This window comes from Eulemur rufifrons, chromosome 15 (assembly GCF_041146395.1).
Source record: "Eulemur rufifrons isolate Redbay chromosome 15, OSU_ERuf_1, whole genome shotgun sequence".
Lineage (NCBI taxonomy): Eukaryota > Metazoa > Chordata > Mammalia > Primates > Lemuridae > Eulemur > Eulemur rufifrons.
In genome coordinates this window covers 68,304,875-68,326,437 of record NC_090997.1, presented here as the reverse complement: position 1 = coordinate 68,326,437, position 21,563 = coordinate 68,304,875, and the positions used below count along the sequence as shown (strand labels likewise).

General features: G+C 38.4%; 1 protein-coding gene across 3 annotated transcripts in view; it reads right to left on the bottom strand.

Moving 5' to 3' along the window:
* DSE (dermatan sulfate epimerase) overlaps positions 1-21,563 on the bottom strand; it is a 65,401-nt gene that overhangs the window by 18,454 nt on the left and 25,384 nt on the right. For all 3 annotated transcript variants that reach the window (XM_069488005.1, XM_069488009.1, XM_069488006.1), the window contains exon 2: positions 19,852-20,320. In XM_069488005.1, coding sequence (XP_069344106.1) covers positions 19,852-20,267 — 416 coding nt within the window. In that variant the 5' untranslated portion in view covers positions 20,268-20,320. The remainder of the gene's footprint in view (positions 1-19,851; positions 20,321-21,563) is intronic.

The following is a 21,563-nucleotide window of genomic DNA, read 5'->3' as shown; positions in this document are numbered from 1 at the left end:
CCTAAGATGACCCTGTCTCCCCTGAAGTATCTGGCTGAGGAACTCCAGGCTGCCAAAAAAAAGTACTGTTTGTTCCAGCCAACATTTGAGCATAGGGTCTCTGTCTCCAGTCTGTGTGGGAGGATAGAACCCTACCTTCCATAATGGCCAGTTAACAGACACAGCTGGCCCAACCACATGCACACTAACTGACCTTTGTAATTCCTCACTTCCCTGGCCCTACTAAGCCCCTGCTTACCCACCTCCATATGCCTTCATTCTCCCTGTAAAACACTCATTCACCTCCATACAAGTCGAAGCTCAGATCAATTTACACTGGACTCTTTTCCTTACTGAAATAGTTATTGCTGATTAAAGTCTGTCCTTACTACTTTAACTACTGTCCAGTTTTGTTTATCTTTGACACTGACCAGGGCTATAGTACACAGAAATGGACAATGAGCTTTCTTTTTTCAACATCCTCTTTGGGAACAAAACGACTTTCCCTATTTGAAAACAATTGCTAGAAGGATAAGAGTATGACAGAATGGGAGTTGATTGTATATCAAGACATCTCCAGGAAAAATAACTTATCAGTCCTGAAATGTAAAAGAACATTTCTTTACATAATCTCTATTTATATATTCATTAAAACACTGGATTTAATATAGCAGAATACTACCACTTAATTTCATTTAATGCTATGAATATCCCAAATATTAAATTCTAAAATATAAAATTTAAGTCAGCTTGCCCCCATTCAGGAAGAATATTGAGGAGTCAAATATGCAAAAGCAGAAACTAAAAGAAACTTTTTTTTACTTATATGAAAAGTATTTTAGATGATTTGTAGTTAAAATGAAATAATCTGAGTATCAAATATGCCAAGTTAATGCAAATAAAATGTAGAGTAGGGTTGTTAAATGGGAAAATGTATTGCCGGGTATTATTTCAATGTTTAACTCAATGACATGAAGTCTTATCCCAATATCTAAGTATGCTACCCAAGAATAATCTATTTAAATGGAATCAACAGCATTTATAATCATAATCCCTTTTAACTGACATAGTGTGCTTTGGGCTAGTATTCATCCTAAAAAGCTAAGAAGCAGAGACACAATAAGTAAAATTACTCAAATTTGGTAATAAGACCTCTGTTTTGGTGGATGGCAGAGCTCAAAGGACTAGGGTTAAAATAGGCTTACATATCAAATTCTAATGACAAATTTTGAAAGAATCTGTTGTAATGGAGAAATTCTGAGACCTGGAAAGGTGACAGGAGGGAATAACAGGAATGACAAGAATAGATTTGTCTCTATTGTTCACAAAAGCATAATCACATGGTATTTGCCCATTTAACACACTAACCTCCATGTGAGTTGTATTTAACTCATGCTAGTTTCAAGCCTGGGGCATCGTGAAGCATATGTAACTCACACATCTCTTTACCTTGAGCTGAGTGAACTATTTTTCAAGTCGCATAGAACTCAGGCACAGAAAACAATAAAAAAATAACAAATTTTTCATTAAATTAGAAAGGATTGTTTTGTTTTCAAAGTTTTTATTCTATTTTCATAATAAAATACCATGGCCCAAGGGAAATTTTTTTTTTTAATGTGGCAGTCAATGTGTTAAAAAAGTATTTTAAATATTTAACATGTTTTTACATTTATATGTGTAAAACATAAAATATGTTTCAAAAGTTCAGCTGGACAACTTATCGATGTCATCACTTCAGTCAATGACTATGGAAGCATCCAGTGATGAGGGGAGAAACCATACCTAGAGACAGTAAATATGATTTTAAGAAAAAGATTAAAAATTCAAGAAGAGCCAGGATGATAGAAGGTGGCTAGCCCTGCCAGATAAGAAAACATAATTTATAAATGTTGGCTCTGACAGTAACTGATCAGTGATAATAATGGTGTGTACTTGATGTATTTATTTATTAAACATAAAAATTCAATATAAATTTTATAACATGCAACATCAAAAACATATCATCTATTTGAACATTATTTTGAAAACATATCATCTATTTTGAACATTACTTGATTCAAGAAGGGTAAGAGGTCTATGACCAAGGATACAGATCTAAAGATTCTGATTCCCAGTGTTTCCCAAGGAAAAAGGTTTAGCCAAATTGTTAGCAACATTATCCTGGAGTCAAAAAGTCCCTCCCCCCACAGTGACCAATCAGCTGTTTAGAACCTGTGATAGGCAAAATAATAGTCCCTTCAAAGATGTCCACATCCTAATCCCCAGAATCTATGCATACATTACCTTCCAAGACAAAAGGGACTTTGCAGATGTGATTAAAACCCTGTGATGAGAGATTATCCTAGATTATCCAGGTAAACCCAATCTAATCACATGGGTCCTTAAAAGTAAAGAATCTTTTCTGGCGGTGGTCAGAGAAAGATATGACCATGGAAGACTAAGTGGGAGTTTCAAGGTTGCTGGCTTTGAAATAGAGACAGGGAGCCAAAAGCAAAGGAATGAATGTGAACTCTAGAAGCTAGGAAAAGGCAGGGAAAAGAATTCTGCCCTAGAGCTTTCAGAAAAAAATGTAGCTCTACTAACACCTTAATTTTAGCCCAGTATATTAGACTTCCACAGAACTGTAATATAAATCTGTGTTGTTTTAAGCCACGGTGTTTGTGGCAATTTGTTACAGCACCAATAGGAAACTATTAATAATATAAAACCCATTTATGATATATAGTTAGACAGTCAAAGACTATCAGAGATTTGAGGAAGTACCACAATAGGACAGAAGAGCCCCAAATGAACAAAATGATTAATGCAGCTTGGGAGAAATTAAATCAGCCAAATGGACGGAAATTTCAAAACAAATCAACAAAAAGAAGCTCTTGAAATGAAAAACAAAATAGCAGGAAGGTAAGCTCAATAGAAGGGTTGAGACAAAGTTGAAGAAATCTCAACAAAGCAGAAAAATGAAATAATGAAATAAAATCAGGAGAGAGAGAGAGAGAGAAGAAAAAGGACTGGCCCAAGAATTTGAACATGTGAACAAGAAGAGAGCCAAAAAGGAAAACAAAGAAAAAGAAAGGAGAAGAAATCCAAATATATTGAGAACATTTCCTAGAACTAAAGGGCATGAGTTTCCAGATTGAAAGAGTACACCAAGTGCATAGCACATGGCTGAAAACAGACCCAACCCAAACCAAGACACACCATCCTATAATTTCACAACACTGGGTAACAGAAAAGACCGTAAAAGCTTTGGAGTGAAAAGTGAGGTTTAATTCAAAACATCAAGAATCAGAGTAGGGGAGGCCAAGGTGAGAGGATTGCTTGAGCTCAGGAGTTCGACACTACCCTGAGCAAGAGTGAGACCCCATCTCTACCCAAAAAGAAAAAGAGGGGAGAAAAAAAAAAAAAAAAGAATCAGAGTAGGATCAGACATCTCAACAGCAACACAAGATGTCAAAATACAATGGACCAATGCCTCCAAAACTTGGAGAGACGATCTCAGACTATAATTCCATACCCAGCCAAGCTACCATGTAAACGTGAGGGCAGAATAAACATATACAGATATCCAACATCTCAAAATTTACCTCTTTTAAACCCTATCTCGGGAAACCAGTGGAGAATTTCTCCACCCAAATTAGGACGTATACCAAAAAAGAAGAAAACACAGAACCCATGGCACAGGGAATCCAACACAAGAGAGAAAAGTATAATGCAACAAGTGTACGGCAGACCAAGTGCTCAAGCAATCTATTTAACAGATCATAGCAAGTCAAAAGCCTGCAGCATCTTCTTCTCCAAGAAGATGGATGATGAAAAATATCTTATTAAGGTCTTTAAAATGATAGCATATCTATAAAATACAACAGATCTTTATTGTAATTAAAATTATAAAATATTTGTGTATGATTGAGAGCAATGATGCATCTTCAAGCCAAGGAACACCAAGGATTGCAAGGATTGCCCACAACCACCAAAAGCTAGGAGAGCAGCTTAAGAGAGTTTCTCTGTTGTAGCCTCCAGAAGAAATCAACCCTGCCGACATCTTGATTTCAGACTTCTACCCTCCAGAGCCATAAGAGAATAAATTCTGTTAGTTCAAGCCACCTAGTCTGTGGTACTTTGGTACAGCAGCCGTAGCAACAAATACACTGACATTAAATGATGTGACCTGCCATCTCTGCCATCTTGTGTCCCTGCCCTCCACCCTCCTGCTGCTCCTGAACACACATTACTCTTGATTACCTGAGAGCAAGCCCCTAGTATTCTGCCAACACAACATGCAAAAGGCAAAGAATTACCTGAAGTATAAAGTTATAAAATATGAGGGACACTTTAACAATGGCAAAAATTGGGCCTGGCACAGTGGCTCATGCCTGTTAATTCCGTCACTTTGGGAGACAGAGGTGTGAGGACTGCTTGAGGCCAGGAGTTTGAGACCAAACTGGGCAACATAGTGAGACTCTGTCTCTACAAAAAAGTTTTTTAAATTTAGCCAGGCAGGGTATCGTGTGCCTTTAGTCCTAACTACTCAGGAGGTTGAGGCAGTAAGATGTCTTGAGCCCAGGAGTTCAAGGTTGCAGTGAGCTGTGACTGCACTGCTGTACTCTAGCCTGGGCAACAGAGCAAGACCCCATCAAAAATACCCCCTCCCCCAAAAAAACTGTAGTCAAATTGCTAAATCTTTGCTATCCTCATAGTAGGAAAATATCAAAACCAAAGTGAGGTAGGCTTTAAAGTGCTAGACTACATGAAATGATATCTTATTGTGTCTTGGAGTAAGGTTAATATTTATCCAAGATTCTTGCTTCTTAATGTTTTATCAAATTTTTTCTTTTATATAATAATATGGTTTTTAAAGTTTTTGCTGAAGTTACGTTAGAGCTTCATAAATCTAGAGGCCTTTTTAAAACAGTAACGAACTGCGGCTGATTTTATTCTGCGCGGCAATAGGAAATAATGCGCTGCAAGAGTTCATTCCACTCAGTCTTGGAAACCTGAAGTGTAATCATTAATCACAGACTTGCGCTGCTTCTTAATGAAATAAAGATGCTTCCCAATATATTCTGGGAACAAGCATTCTAAACACTAGAATTATAGAATAAAAACGCCACCTCAAAGAGTGGAGCAGTCCCCTCACTGGAGATGTTTAAGGATATTAAGAAGGGATTCTCTGGAAAAGAATCATGTGTTTATCAGAATGTTGGGCAGGGTTTTTAAACTATAAATAGATTGGGAAATGAATATAACGGGTTTGGCTAGTACATGTTTAATGGAATTTGATGGAATGGAATGGAATAGAAAATAGTGAAGTACAAAGCATAATTTCAATATGAGGGCTACTTCCTGAAACTTTTACTTACATATTTATATATGTAAAGTTAAAGTTATGTGTACATTGGGCTGTGCTGTAATTTTGTTGCTTACTGTGAGTCACAGTCAAAAGAGGTTTGAATGCCACTGTCTGAGAGGGTAAGTGTGATCCAAAACAAGCCACCCACCACATCTGTCCTGCCAGCAGAGAGGCCTGGGGCCCAGGGCTGCTTCAGTGGGAGGTGCGGGGTTGAAACGCAGGCTACTCAGACGCTTCCCCACAGAGGGTCTGGAGCCAGCACTGAGGGAAATCCCACTGTGAGATCATCAGGAAGGAGCCCAGGAAACCAGAGCAGTTCTGAATGTTCAAAGTAGAGGACGGAACGGAAGGTGTTGTACAATGGAGGCAGATGGGAAGATATTATATGGGCTCTGGCAGTCAATTCAGGAAGGGAAAAATAATTTATCACTGTGTGTAAAAACAATAAGAAAAGCATCCCTCACCCTCCAAAACAATTTTGCTTGGCTTTGAAGCCGTTTACATTCAAGAGAAGTAATGACTAACGCCCGTGACAGCACCCTGTACCAATAATATTTATTTTATGTCCCAGGGATGCAATTTCAAAAAGTACATCTTAAAAAGTAATTTGGATGTAGAGTAGAAAAACGTCAGCTCAGAACTCTTTTCTTTGTGAATCATAAATGTTGTGGGATGTGTTACCTCATATGTTGCCACGAAAACAGAACTGATAAACTAAATTTAAATTAAATTATGAGCCAAACTTGTGAGCTGCCTTCAACATGCCCCAGGCATTAAACACTTTCCCAAGTTTTAGATCTAGAGTTATCTATCACAGGGAAAATAAAAGCTGACCCGAAATGCTGAATGTAATCCCATTCTCTCCATCTTCTCTGACCAAGCGACAGACCATAGTATGGCAGAAAAGCAGAGAGCAAAAGATTCAAACTGGATTCAGTAATACTTTAAAATCTTTCTCATGTCAACAGGCTCTTGAAAGACGGTAAAATAGTCAATTTCATATGGTTTTTAAAACTTATGGTTAAGAGCTTAGGATGGGACGACGATACTGAAGTTAATATAAAATTTTAGCAGTATGTGCACGTTCTATTTATTCTTATCTCTTTCTTTCCCCAGATCACATTTTTGCTTATAATAGTGAATTCACTATAAATGAATCACAGATATGAGCTGAAAATTACTCACTAAATTGTTACAAGCCCAAATCACTATACACATTTCATCAGGAATCTTTTTTTCTTTTTCCTTTTTAACTTACTCAAGCTAATACTCTCCTCCCAGAGCGCAGCCTGCATGATGTTTCATTTTGGCTTCAGCTCCAGAAAGTGATTTGAGGACACCCACGTGGCTGCAACGCTGCATTAGCACCTCGACTTTTCTTCTCATTCTTCCAGCTGTTACTCATTTATTTTTTGTGGTAGGACTCCTTTAATTAAATCTGACCTTCTTTGAACTTTCCTTCTACATTTCTCTATCATCAACAGAAACTATGTCTATTGTACCTGAAAGTATATTTTATATTGGATAAAAATTTTTTCTGGTGACAATAAAATATATAAATATATTTTACATATATACATATATGTGTGTCACAATATACCACAGGCAAATAGGAAGTTGTTAAAAATAAAGCTTGAGAGTCGTGAACCAAACATCTCCTCTTGGGTACGTTGAAGAACAGGAATTGATAGTAGGAAAATGTGTGCTCTCTTTGATTCTAACTGATGCTATTCGCTTCTGTGACTATGCTTGCTTTTAGTTGTTTGATAAATATAGTTAATCAGAATGAAAAACAGGGATAAGAGCAAAGGTAACTCCATGATAGGCTAGGCTTCCTGGATGTGAGAAGCCAACGGCCTAGTTCTGCTTCTGTATATATGGCTTGCTGGCTTGGTGCTTAGTGTAAGTGGAGCCATGGCAGGCTTCACTAAAGTAAAGGAAAACAAAGCCTTTACTTTGTAAAGGGGAGGTAACCGCAAGTTACTTCCTGATAAAGGGCTGGAGAGTCCAGGGGCCCTCCAACCAACTAAGTAGATAAGAAGAGCAAGACATGATCAGCACATGAATGGCTTGTGCAGGGCGTGTGTTCCCAGTATCGCTTGTAACCAAAAACTAGAAGTTATGCATCAACAGCCCCCCTCCCCCGTCGGAGACCCTCCTCTTCCCCTGGATGACGTTAACTACAACTGGCGCCAGCACGAAAAGCCCGAAGCTTAGAGTCAACAAACCAGGAGCCAACGTGATCAGCCACTTCTAAAAAAGAACAAATAAACTAAAGGGGGATGAAGTGCAGACTAGTGTGTTGTGTGCAGACTAGTATGTCATGTGCAGACTAGTATGTCGTGTGCAGACTAGTGTGTCGTGTGCAGACTAACGTGTCGTGTGCAGACTAACGTGTCGTGTGAAAACTAGCATACAGAAAAGTATAAAAGCTTAACCTTTACCCCAGGACGGGGTCCTAGTTCGTGGAGAGGCCACTGCGTTGGTGCTCTGGGACCTGGACCCTAGCTCGAACTAGCCAATACACTCCTTTGCCTTTTTGCAGCCTCAATGACTCTGCCTCTCTGTTCCTGGGGCCAAGGGGAACCGGCTCTAACAACATACGTAGGCACTTCGATTCAGTATATCAGTATATATATTAAACCTTTATTAACATTCTCTAACAGCTCCAAGTGTTACAAGCTCATGTCAAGGTCCCAACATCCCCTTCATATCCCATAAAGAAACTTCTTTGTCCCCTTTGTCCCTCCAATACAATTGTCAAGTCTTTTAAGTGCTAATTCTTTATCCCTGGACCCTATCACTCCTTTCCTGTTCCAGACTTTCACCTGGATAAACACAAAAGGCCTACAGGTCTTCCTGGTTTGACCTCCACAGTCTGCTCCCACACGTGGTCAGAGATTCCTCCTAGAACAGAGTCTGCCACACGAGAAACCTCCTGATGAGAGAACGGCCACCATGTATGCTTGTGTCTGAGTGATCAAAATTGAGTGGACCAGGCCTCGGCATCCAGCTGTCAATCTGCAGGAAGAACCAACAGCAGAGTTATTCACTGACCTGCGCCTTGGGCGCCCAATCAGCGACATCTAGACTACGGGAAGTGACGTAGGTCAGAGGACCCAGGTTCTTCCACAGATAAAGTGTGAAGAAAATAAAGGGATGCAAGGGAAACTGCAGATAAAAAAGCCTTCAAAACATTTCAACAATGAGCAAGACTAAAGTATAATGCCTAGGGATGCACACCTGGATGAACCGTAAAGGATCACAAGGACACGATGACTGTAGAAGTCACAGTAGTCTCTGTCAGGAGGGACGTGTGACTGGGATGGGGTCTATGAAGGGGGTTCTGGGGGGTGAACGTTGCCATTTGTGGTTACCAGGGTGTTTGCTTTAAAATACTTTATTAAGCCGCACATTTGCTCATATAATCTACTTTTATTATGAAAAACCTTTTCTACAATGAAAAGGTTAACACACTCATACAAATCTGATCATGTCACTGCCCTATTAAACGCGTCAATGGCCTCACAATACTTGTAAGGAAAAATCCAAGCTCTTTCACATGGTAGACAAGGCAGCAGCGGTTCTCTGCTCAAAGCCTCAACGCTTGCTAGTTCCCTCCCTATGACAAAATTTTCAGTTCCTCAAGCACTCTGCTTTTTCATGTCTCCAGGCCTTTGTGCATCAGTTACCTGTGCTTGGAACACGAGTCAAACACAGCTCCTCTCTCCTTTCACTTGGCTGATTCCTACCTGTCCTTCTGGCCCCAGCAGGAAAGGCTTCCCTGATGCTCCAGTGCTGGAAAGTACACCAGGCCTTCCCATTATACACTGTGCTTTCCCAGTCACAGCATCTACCACCTGCATCGATACCGTCTATTAGTTTATATCTTCCATAGACCAACAACTCCAGGCAAGACAGATGTATAACATGCCCTCAAATTTTTATATCCTCAATACCTAGCAAAATGCCTAGAACATAATAAGAATACAATAAACTTACATAAAGTGAATACGTACATACATTTATTTGTAAATGAAAATTGCTTTTGTTGGCATCAATTTATAAGAACACAAAATATAAGCAAAGCAATAATTAAAGACCATAACAGCTAGCACTTTATGCCATGTACTGTTTTGTTAACTAATCCTCTAAACAACATTATTTTATTTTATTTATCCCCAATTTACAGATGAGGAAACTGAGCCATAGTAACATGCGCAAGGTGACACAGCTAATAACTGAGACTAACAGGCCGTCTGGCTCCACAGTCCTTGCTCTTAATTCCAATAAAGTATCACCCCTCCCCCGCCCCCCACTGCTTAATGCCACTGCCATTCATTTCAGAGACTGAAGCAGGAGGCTTTAATTGAGTAAAAACAAAACTCTGTTGTGGTTGCCTGATAAGGAACACACATGGACATTACATACATGATGGATGCCAAAATTCATGGGATCAGGGAGGACAGAACACCAGGTGTGGTAGCACTTGAAAGAGCAGGAATCTGAGAAGCTCTGGTGAGCTATGCGCCAAGATGTCAAATCCTGACATTCCCCCTGCCCCTCCAAGTGTGTCAAAGGCACAATGTCTCTGTGATTACAGGCTGACAGACAAAAGGCTGATGACAGGCAGGTCTTCAGAGTGAAAGTGAGGCCAGACAAATAAGAGCAGCCACAGCACATACCAAGTCATGTTCAAAGTTGTATATAAAGCCTGGATTTCTGTTCTTGGAAGCTTGGAATCTCAATCAAAATAAGATGATCCATGAGCTGGGAGTGGTGGCTCATGCCTGTAATCCTAGCACTTTGGGAGGCTGAGGTGGGAGGATCATTTGAGGCCAAGAGCTTAAGACCAGCCTAAGCAACATAGCAAGACCTCATCTCTACAAAAAAAAATTTTTTTAATTAGCTGGATGTGGTGGTGTGTGCCTGTAATCCCAGCTGCTCGGGAGGCTGAGGCAGGAAGATCTCTTAAGCTCAGGAGTTTGAAGTTGCAGTGAGCTATGGTGACACCGTTGTACTCTAGCCCAGGCAACAGAGTGAGAGCCTGTCCCAAAAAAAAAAAAAAAAAAAAAGTGATTCATTCAATATAATTTATTAGTGTTTTGTGGCAGGTATACCATATACCATAGTGGGCTCTCAGGATTCAAAGGTAAAGAATGCTGGGGCTACCCCTCAATAAGCTTATGTGGCAGTTAGGAAGACGAATAAACACACCAAGAATTACAGTGGAGGTGAAACATCCCGTAAGATTTTCACATGAGTTCCTTGGAGCATCCGAATTACACTGCCAGGGTGGGAGTAGAAGGGAGAGTCCAGGAGGTTTCTAGAAGGAAGTTTCTTTGGAGCTGCATCTAAAAATGTACATTCCTGGTCAGACAACCAGGGAAGCAACCCAGTCACTATTGCAAGCCAATGAGTTAGATGAGAAATAACTATGGGTATTGAGAAGAATGAGGGGGAGAAGATGTAATGGAGGAAGAAGCTGGATCATGAAGTTTGGATAGGATTGGAGAGAAAGGAGGAAGGAAAGGGACGGATGAGTCTAGGATCCCTGCAGGCTGAAAAGCCAGCTCAGGGATTGTATATAAATTTATACAGACTCGGCAAAGTGGAAAACGCTGGGGCACCTGGTCCAAGTGGACCACTGGGGAGATCACATGTCAATCCCTGTCAGTGAAAAGCTTTAAAACAATAAAGTCACAAAGTTCTAGAAAAAAAGACTTTAAAAAAATTGTAAGCTCTGAAAGGAGGCATGTTTTATGGTGATGATGACAACAGGCTGATCTTTTTTACTTCTCAAAGATACTTTTTCCCCAAGAGCTCACCTACATCCATCAGTGACAGAATCACCAACAGCACAAAGCATTCATAGCCTAGCAAGAGTGAAGAACAGAATAAGGGGAGGGAGGAGAGAAATGATGATGGGTCAGTAGAATGTAGTGGTAGCAGTGCAGAAGCCACAGAACAGGTAAAAGTGAAAGTGGAAGATAGTGAACGTATAAGAATTAGCAGATGTGGCAAAGAGGTCCTAAAAATTGTAATAATAAATATACACCAAGATACCTGCCAAGGATATCTAAGAGCCACTGTAATGATAACAGAGGGCTTTGAAAGTCATCTGCCCACACAGTTGGTGATATCAGTAAAGAGATAAAGTAGACAGAAGAGACAATAACACAAAAAGACATGTACAAAGTGAACTATCTTTTCTCTCCCATACAACCACTCCCTTCTCCAATGTTCCCTATCTCATTTGGGTATCAGTATGCAACCTGCATCCAGGTCCATCATTGATACTTCCCTCTTCCTTACAGTTTAAATTTTAGTGTGCCTCAGAATCGCATGGGGGACCTGCTACAAGCGCATGTTCTTTGGCCTACTCCAAGAGGTCATGATTTGGTGAGTGTGGGTGGGACCCAGGAATCTGTCTTTTTAAGGATACCCTATGTGCTGAAAGAATCACACTTTGAGAAACAGCACCCCATCTCCAATCAATCTCAGTGTGGATTTTGTGTCCTAAATAAATGTCTCTTAAATTCATCCCTTCTTCTCCCCACCCTCACAGTCTTAATTGTGGTCTTCCTTTCCCTCCTTGACTAATATAGTCAAGCCATCCTACACACAAAGCTTCCTAAACCACAGGCTTATATGGGATCAGCAACGATCTGGCCCCTGACTATGTCTCCTCCTGCTGTCCAGAACCAGCATGTTAACACTGGAAAGGAAAAGGAAAGATGGATGAGAGAGACTTTGTTAAGCGTGGCTAAAACATGTTGCCTTAATGGACATAGCAAAAGGAGATGAAGAAGTAAAAGGCCATTCTGAAAGTATCTAAGATAAAATGAACTATCTGGCTTGATAAGAGACTCCATGAGCATACCCATGCCGTTATCACTCTCCAGTTGTTATACATACCTGTATACCAATAGCAAGAACTTAATGTCAGCAAAATCCTACATCTTAAGTGGTATTAGAAGTGAATACTTATTTTATCCGATAGATAAATCCAACTTTAAAAAATGATTATGAAGCATCAATGAAACAGAATATAGTCATAATACATGCAGTACTTGCCAACTAACATTTTCCCTCAAGATAGGGGCAAGGAATGCACAAAATTCAGACATCATGCTTGCCAAGTTTTTATATTAAAAAAATTTAAGAGCCAGATTGTAAAGACTGTGTGGAACTTAATACATTCATGTTGTCTTTGTTTATATAGGGTGAGGGGCACTAACTTAGAACCCAATTAAAAGAGGGATGAGGACTGCTCTGGCCTTGAGCACAGCTCCCTCTGACAACTTTGAAGGTGCCTGTTGCATTTTAAAAGGTAACAAATGACACTGAAAGGGTAGGAGGTAGGAGAGAGTGAGTTACTCATCAGGGACAAGTCGAAGGCCATACCAATACTGAATCTTGGACTCAAACAAACAGACCCTACAAAGAAAATTAACTTTGGATTTCTTCTCAATTGTGTATGATTAAAGCTATCATGAAACATCTTATAGTTACTGTTAGAAAGAAGCATGATTAGAACTACTTTATCCTCACCTGCATTTGAAATAAATGGGAAGGAGCTCAGAGTTTAAGTTAGCTGAGCACTAAGAGCTTAAGGTTAGCGCAGCATCCTATTTAGGGTGTGAGCGTGCAACACACAATTGTCCGATGGCACCCTAACCTCCAGCTAACCTGCACACCCGATTACGCCTCCCCCTCAGCTTCTCTTCACGTGCTTCCTCTGCCCAGGGCACATGACTTCAATTTTTGCCCAATAATCCATTTGTAATGATGCTAGCAACAACCTGCTTATCAAATGGCATTCAAAAAGGGAATTCCCAATGGCTACGTGTTTCTGTAAATGTTAAAGAATCTGATCACTGTAAAAAGCCTCCTAGTCATCATCTCTCTTACCCTTCTATTTCTAAGGGTCTGCAGCAGGGTAAACACAGAATGAAAGGAACAGAGAAAAAGAGAGGCAGAAAGAATGAGGAGGAAGGGGAAGGGAAAGGAAAAATGTGAATGAGCAAAAGCCAGGGGAACTGGGGGATGGGTTTTCTGACAGCCCAGCATTTGTTTCCACGAGTCCACTTTAATGGACTCCAGGTGCATTCCAGGCTCAGCCTCCCCCAGCCTTCGTCACTGTAAGGTCATGAGAGGAAAACCTGATCTTTTTACTCACAGTGCTGTGGCCCCACATGTTGGGGCCCAGCTACATCCTCCCCCCTTTGATTCTCAGCCTTAAATTGCAATTTCGAAAAGGAAAAAGCCTGAGAAACAGCTGTAGGGAATTGCACTTGGAGCCCAGCAGGGAATGCTGGGAAGGGCAGGCATACTCTTCCTTTTCATATGCACAGCAATGAAACTGACTGGCTCATTTCAATATGTCAGAGGTTTTTCTTTCATTTTCTTTATTTTATTTTACTATTTTATTTTATTTTTGCAAATACACCCTCAGATGTCACTATCCAGGAGTTTGCAATCCACAAGCAAGGATTTAATACTCAGTCTCTCAGTCTGTTGTGGAAAAAAAAAAAAAAAATACAATTACTTCTCTGTCCAAAAGTTCAACTTTTTTGTTTCCCTCACCAGTTCTCCTGATTTCCTGTAGCTAACTGGCTCCAAGGCAAGAGTGAAGTAATTTCTTTCCTCTGTGATTTATTTTCTGTCTGACGATAAGTAAGCAAAAATATTATAAAGAAAGGGAGAAAAAAAATGATTCACAACAAATACTTCTCAAAGACACAACTCTAGATTGACAGAGTATGCAAAACACAGTACTGTGTACCAAGAAACTTAACAAGAATAAAGTTGCATATCCATACCTATTTCTGTGTCATCATAATAAACTTTTTAGTAAAACTGTGTGCCAGGCACATAATGCTAAGAGCTTTATACGCATTATCTCATTTAAAACTTGGAACACCCTTGCATGGGAGGAATAATTATTTCATAGAAGAAGAAACAGGTTTATGGAGGTTAAGGAACCTGCCAAAGGACGCATGGCTAATACGGTGGCAGAGCCAACATGCAAGCACAGATCTGCATCCAAAGAGCACTAGGCCAGGTCCATCCCCCAGGGTTTACAATTTAAGATGAAAGCCCCAAAAAGCCTGCTGCTCAGAAATGCACACTGGATAACTCTTATGCCATCAGCTAGGGCTTGAACAATAAATCCTCTCTGTTACAATCCTATCTTAAATCTTTTTTAAATGCATTCATCTTCCCATATTATTATTAAGTGAAGTGTAGTAAACTTAACTGCACCTTTCTAAAGGGATTCAGGATCTGTAATGTCTTCCAGTAATTAGGTACATTTTGTTTGTTTTGTTTGTTGTCAGCTCTAGAAGATCACTGTAAGAATTTGCTGAGGAGTGTGATGTTGAGCTAACGACAGCCCATCTACCAAGAACTTGGCTGAGATACATAATGTACATATAGAGAGAGGCTGCCCGATGGATATGCAGTCATTTCATTTTTCTACATATGCAAAATTCTACTAAAGGATTAAGCTGGACTAGGGAAAAAAGGGGACCTGGACTAAGCCATACATCCATCCCCTTTACCCTGACTCCTTCCCTCCTTCCCCTGTCCAGATTTTCATGAACTTTGCTTCTGAGATCCTCCATTGAGGGATATGCATCTGAGCAAAACAGGCATGGCATTGCTCTCAGTACAGGCTGGTGTAAAGAAACACCACCATGAAATCTGCCACACACACATTGTAAGGATGTTTATGAGAAAATTGTGAGGGTTCTTTATGAAAACCCCAGGAAAAATTTCCTTCTGACCTCTGGGCCAAGAGTAGTTCTTCTACAGAGTAACTGATCTCAGGGACAGTCTAAACTTCAAAACTGACTAAGCCTACTTTCTTTGCTGCTAAGAGAAAAAAAATCTCAGGGCCCACTTGCAGCCGGCTTACGGTGTGTTAGATGCATTTTAGCAATTGTCTCATTCCTTGTCCAGTCATCCCCAACCCTTTCTTCCCCCTCTTATCTTTCTCAGCTACTTCTAACTTAAACTATGCGTTTTATGTTTCCTTAATCTTAAGGGGGGAAGGTATAGTAGAAATAAGTATAAAAAAGTAAAAGAAAAATGCACATGCATGTTACGAAAATTTTAGGAAGTAGAATTTGTGTGACTCCAAAAACTTATCCTAAAAACGGATTTTTTAAAAAATCCCTTTTAAATCTCTACTGCGCACCCTGTTTATTATTTCTCTACCTTAAAGTTTAAGCTCTTGGGGGAAAAAAGCTGATGGAGAATTTTTACTTATTTGGAATCCAGCCATTTTTTTTAACTACATAAGGATTGAATGCAGAAAGCAACCAATAATAAATGAGGATGGCCACATGGTACTTACTGGCATACTCAGAATTTGTATGTTCTGTGTCTTGGTAATATTATATAAAAAAAAGTGAGTTCACTTTGAGTGTGATAAAATGTATTTTCCATTGTTACCAGCCCTACATTTATGATCTTATTAGCTCATTAAGCTTTCTAAAAATGGTTCTAAGTTAATTTCTAATCAAGCTTTTATATAACACAGAGCCAACTGTAACCCAAATCCTAACTCTCATTTGGAAGACAAAATCTATAGGGGAAAAAAGGCTTAATTAAAAGAGTGAAAACAAAGACATTATTGGTGATGTCTTTGCCATTATAGTTTTTTAATTAATAATAATTTGCCACTATATATTAGGTTAAGATAACATCTTTTTTAAATTTGATTTTTAGAACTAAGTTAAGCATAAGCTTAAATTACTCTTGTTACTTTTGCTGTGATGAAGAATGTGGAGCTTTAGCAGAAGGGAGAACAAAGGAGAGAGCTTCTGAGAGAGGATATGGACACCCTGCAAAAGCAGATACAGCACAAAGATAACTCTCAACTGTCTACGGTGCCCAGTCATTCACATACTCAGAGACACACACGATTATAATACATGCTGTGATTTTTTTTTTTCAATCACCACCAACATTATTAATCTATCAGATTCCCTTTCTACTTTGTACTATATTAGATGGACACAGTACAATTAAGTAATACTTTCCCTTTAACTTTTCTTTTACAATGGCCCAAGATTCTTCAGTGAATCTATAGATGTGAACTTTAATCTCTTTATTTACTAAATACTCAAATAAAATGATCCACATTGATAAATTTGTATGAATGTATATCTCATATGTACTTCTTTTTAACACCAAAGACACATCATTGTTACTCCCCCCCAAGCCTTTTTCACTGGTGTTACCATTAGACTCCTATATGCATAAAAAAAGGGCCCAGGGGAGCATCACTAAAAATTTTCATGGAACAAAGCCAAAAAGAAAGTTTTATGAGTTAAACAGATGTTCCAGTTTTGAGAGCAATTTGAACAAAGATGAGTAAAATCTTCAATCAAATACTATTTCCTTAGAGCCTACATATACTAAATTACAAACCAAACAGGATCTAGATACTAGGTAAAATAGTGGTATCAATAATTATCATTATTGTCATTATTCTTATTTATGGACGGGTCACTATGTGATAGGAACTATGCTAAATATTTTACATTGATTATCTCACTTCATCTTCCTAACAACCCTGGGACAGATGTAGCTGTTACCGCCATATTACACATCAGGGCGCCAGTGCTCACACAAAGTAAGAAAATTAACCTGAAGTAACACAGCTGAAGAGTGGGGGAGCTGGGACTCAAATGCAGGCAGGGTGACTCTAGAGCTGGTGCTTTTCCACCACACTAGAGTGCGGCATGATACAAATATTTAAGTCAGTCATGAATGCCAACCCATGAAACTCCTTACTAAATGAGCCTTAACTCAATTCTGAACAGAGGAAATACTCCTAACTTAGGTTTTAAGTACCCAATGTTTGCACCCCTTACCCTGGGTGCAAAATTACTGGGCTATGTCTTCATCTTTGAATCCCCAGCATCCAGTACAGTGCATGATACACAGTGGATGTTCAATAAATGTCTGGTGATTAAATAAATAAGTGAATGAACACTGTTTAGTCACTGGTTTTCAAAACAGTAGAAATGTTCTTCAAGGAAAATGGCATGTGTATTCAGTCTGATGAAGCCACTGTAGGAAGTATTTTTTAAATCTACAATATTAATTATTGATCTCTTTTGTAAATAAGAGCTAGTCTTTTCATTTTTTTCTTAAATCAAATATAGGTGAACTATATGCTAAGACAATGACAACACTCACAGTATTCTTCTTTGTACACAGTGAGGACATATCATTTCATTGAGCAATTTAAAGAGAGGCAGTAGAACTGTAAAAACACTTAACAGTGTTTTAAAAGTTTTCAAACAGTGATTATGCTCATCCACGAATCTAAATGAAAATTTAAGAGTCTAGGGGTTAGATGAGGTAGTTTCAAAAAAATTTCCATAAATTGTTAAAAAGCACAACCTAATAATAGTACCTGCCAAGACAAAATAAATAGCTCAAACTTTCTTTTCTTTTTTTTTTTAAGCTAAAGAATTTGGATTTTATTTAATCAGACAACAAATATTAATTTTTATTTCCATTTTCTTATTTTCTTGACAGTTTTTGAAGCATTTTTCTCTTGGCTATACTTAAGTAGCTCAACTTTCTATGCCAACATCACTTCTGGAACTAGAAACCAGATGCAGAGGTAAATTCTCAATTTCTAACCTTCAGCTTCTTGGAGGTCAAGAGAAGTCAACTGTCTACCTCTCTTATGTCAAAGATTGGCTTTTGGGCTACTGGCTAATGGCACAGAGTTATACTTATTTTTATCAATACTGCCATGAATAAAGTACTAGTCCTCTAGTAAACTTCTACACATCTCCAATGATCAGTAAATCTGAACTTGTAGAAACTTTGTGAAAATCAATTATTTCTCTTCTTTTATCATAGAAGGAGTCTAATCCTCTTTAACAACAGCATTCATTCAACGGTATCTGTACACCTGAATGTTTTATATTATAATAAGAAAATTATACTAGTCTTGTACAATTTTCTTAAAGTTGTTGTATTTGTGCTAAAAAAAATCTCCATAAAAAATGGTATTTCACAGTCAGTTACTCTCTTGTGAGATGAAATAGATGGCTTTTCATGGTAACTATCACTCTGAAACATTTACATCAATATCTTAATCTGCCAAAATCCACTTTATGTAAAACAAAAAGGACTTTAGAAGGGAAAGTAACTTTACAAACAACAAAGGTATTTTTCCTAAATAATGTAAATATGGCTGCCATTATTAACTAATAGATTGAACAAATCAACTAATGAGTTACTGTACCATTTAATAATATAATCTTGCAGTTCAAATATCAGTAAGTTTTCATACGTCTTTTATTTTCTTTCTTGGTGTCAGGAATAGAATAAGATCAGTTAATGTGAGTCAAAATCAAATTCTCACAAAATAGTGAGAAACTATTTACATGGCTGATCTTTGAAACAAATCAAATAAAAAAGTTTTTCCAATCAAAATATTGTCAGCTTCAAAATGACTATATATACTTAACAAGTCTAAAAAATCATCTCTGATATGGATTGAATACCAACTCCTCCATAATCTTTTTCATTACAAAATTCCAGAAATTTATCAGAAAACTTGCAAACCACCATTCTTCACCTCTGATATATAAGATGTAATTCATGTAAGATATAATTCATCACAGCATTAAGTGCATTCACTGATTTTTCTAAGCATATAAAAATGAGCTCTCTCCATCCCTATGACAAGCAGCAGCTTACATAATTTTAAAAGAATATTTCATATAATTTGTAAATTTTTAGCACAATTGAACCAAAAATTTGTATTAAAACACAGTTTAAGTAAACATACCCATAGAATCCCTTGCTTAATCAACTCATTCCATATCTTTTGGAAGCAGATGGAAATATTAATTATAAACAAAATAAATTTAAGCTAACCAAAAAGGGACAGGAAGTTCTTGAATCTTGAACTTCTGAAAGTAAATTATTATATAATTAGAATTCCTCACACAATTACACTACAACATTGATTTTCCTACAGGTTTGGGCAATCTGCTGGTTATCGGATAGGATCTTATTTATAAATTGCCAATCAATCCGTCACTTTGACTTTTAGCTCCTTGTCATAAAATGCAAATATGTCTTAATTAGCTGAAATTTCTTGCTGACAAAAAGTCTTAACCACATGGAAGCCTATCAAAACCTAACAACAGATGATGGTAATATATGCATGTTAAGCAAGGGGGAAAGAATTCTCAACAATCAGGATGATACTGTTTACTCAATTCAGTAAAATATTTTTTTCTTTAGTTAGGTTGCATCTCAATATTTTCCTTCTGACTTTAAACATGGAAGTTACTAGGTCTTTTGAAACTACAGGCCATTCATAAGCCACTGGCAACACATGCAACAAGTAAAACCCCCTCACTGCCCCCTACACACAAAGAAGTACGTGAAAATGTGGCCTCTAAGATTTCATATGGATTCATTTCTTTATATTGCAGAGTTAATACAGTAAGAAGAAAAAGACAAAAATCTACCAACTAGGCTGCGCTGCCATCCTCTCCATGTAGTCTTTGGCCATGTCTCGGGCTTCAATGTTCTCAGGATACAGTACACAGAACATTGCCAGGGCACCCAAGTTGTTTCCATAAATTTCATTCCAGCGAGCGCTGTAGTCCTTGGGGTCCCAGGGAGGGAGGTACTCCAAGGGGCTGGACAGCATGGTGTGCACAGCCTCAGTAAGCCGGGCTGCAATGTGCTCGTGCGAGCTGGCAGCCCTGAGCTGAAGCTCTGCCACCTCTGTCTTGGAGAAATACAGCATTGGGTGGCTGTCGTAGTTGGCATTGGTGAAGGGAATCATGACTTCTGGGTTCTTGTCGGAGATGTAGGCTGACACGAGGCAAAGCAAATATATGAAAAACACACTGGGAGCCCCCCGTGTGTGAGTCCTCATCGTGGCATCAGATCTCCAAATCTCCAAGGCAGCCAAACCATCTTCGAAAGATCCTACAGGAGATAAAAAGAAAAGCATCCGTCAGCCACGGGAACAGGGCATAGGTGGAAACACGATAGGTAGGGACCTCGCTTACTAGGAAAAGGACTAAATAAAGCTTATGAATTTAGATTTTAAATGTAATAATTTGAATTAGGAAGAAACTTGCTAAATCCATAAATTCTGATTTTATAGAATTAACATGATACATTAGAACTGCAATCATTATGGAAAACAGAACTTTGGACTTAGGGAAAATGTATATTTGTTCAAGTAGGGAAGAAAAACTCTCCTTGGCATTCTTCTCACATATTATCATTCAAAAAATGTTAGATTTTATGTTTTTTTAGACATTAATATATAAACAACAATAACCAAAAGCTGGTAATGAGCAGTCATCTGGGAATCTGAGTAGACATTACAAAAAAAAAAAGAAAATCCTGTATTTCTTAATATAGCCTCTTTCACTCTAACTTATCCCCTTCTCCTAAAATTTCTGAGCCAGGGATTAGGATCAATACACCTATAAGAATGTAAGCAGACAAAATATTATGAATAAAGCTAAATATCCTCTTTATGTGAGCAGAAGGTGGAGACAGAGAAGACAAAGACAGAATAAACATCTCCGAAACCCTGGTGTCCCCCGGGGCTGACATCAGCAAACGTGTAGTGAAGACCAGACAAGAAGCTACTGGGACTAGAAACTGACATGCCTTCATCCAGAAAATAAAATCCCAGAATTAAAAGGTTGAAATAACATGTGTGCATTTTCCCTTTATTTGAAACTACTATCTGCTTTTTCATTTTGCAGATGGGATTTTGGTGTCATTCAGTAAGTCAGAAATTTAAACCAAGCTCACATATTCTCTTAACTACTTGAGTTTCTTATAAGCCTTTTTCTCAGTGGCAGATTTGCTTACCGGTTAAAAGAACGTCTTTCAAATGTAGAAACACTTAAAAAAAAAACAACAAAAAAAACCCTCAGCCTAGTAGTCTATGTCCCACATCTGGGATAAGGCAGGCATAAAATCCCCCAGAGGAAAGTCAGGGAATTCTTAAAATTCTTAAGAGGGGAAAGGTTATAGAAAGCAGACCAGAAAAAGACAGTTTTATGTAAATAATGAACAGTGGTTTTCAATTATTAAAGGGAAAAACTGATGGTGAAAAATCAACCTCCCAAGCTGAACACAAACTGTTTTTCCAAGGAAAAAAATGGCCTCGTCACATTCAAAAGAAAGAAAACTAAGAATTTAACAG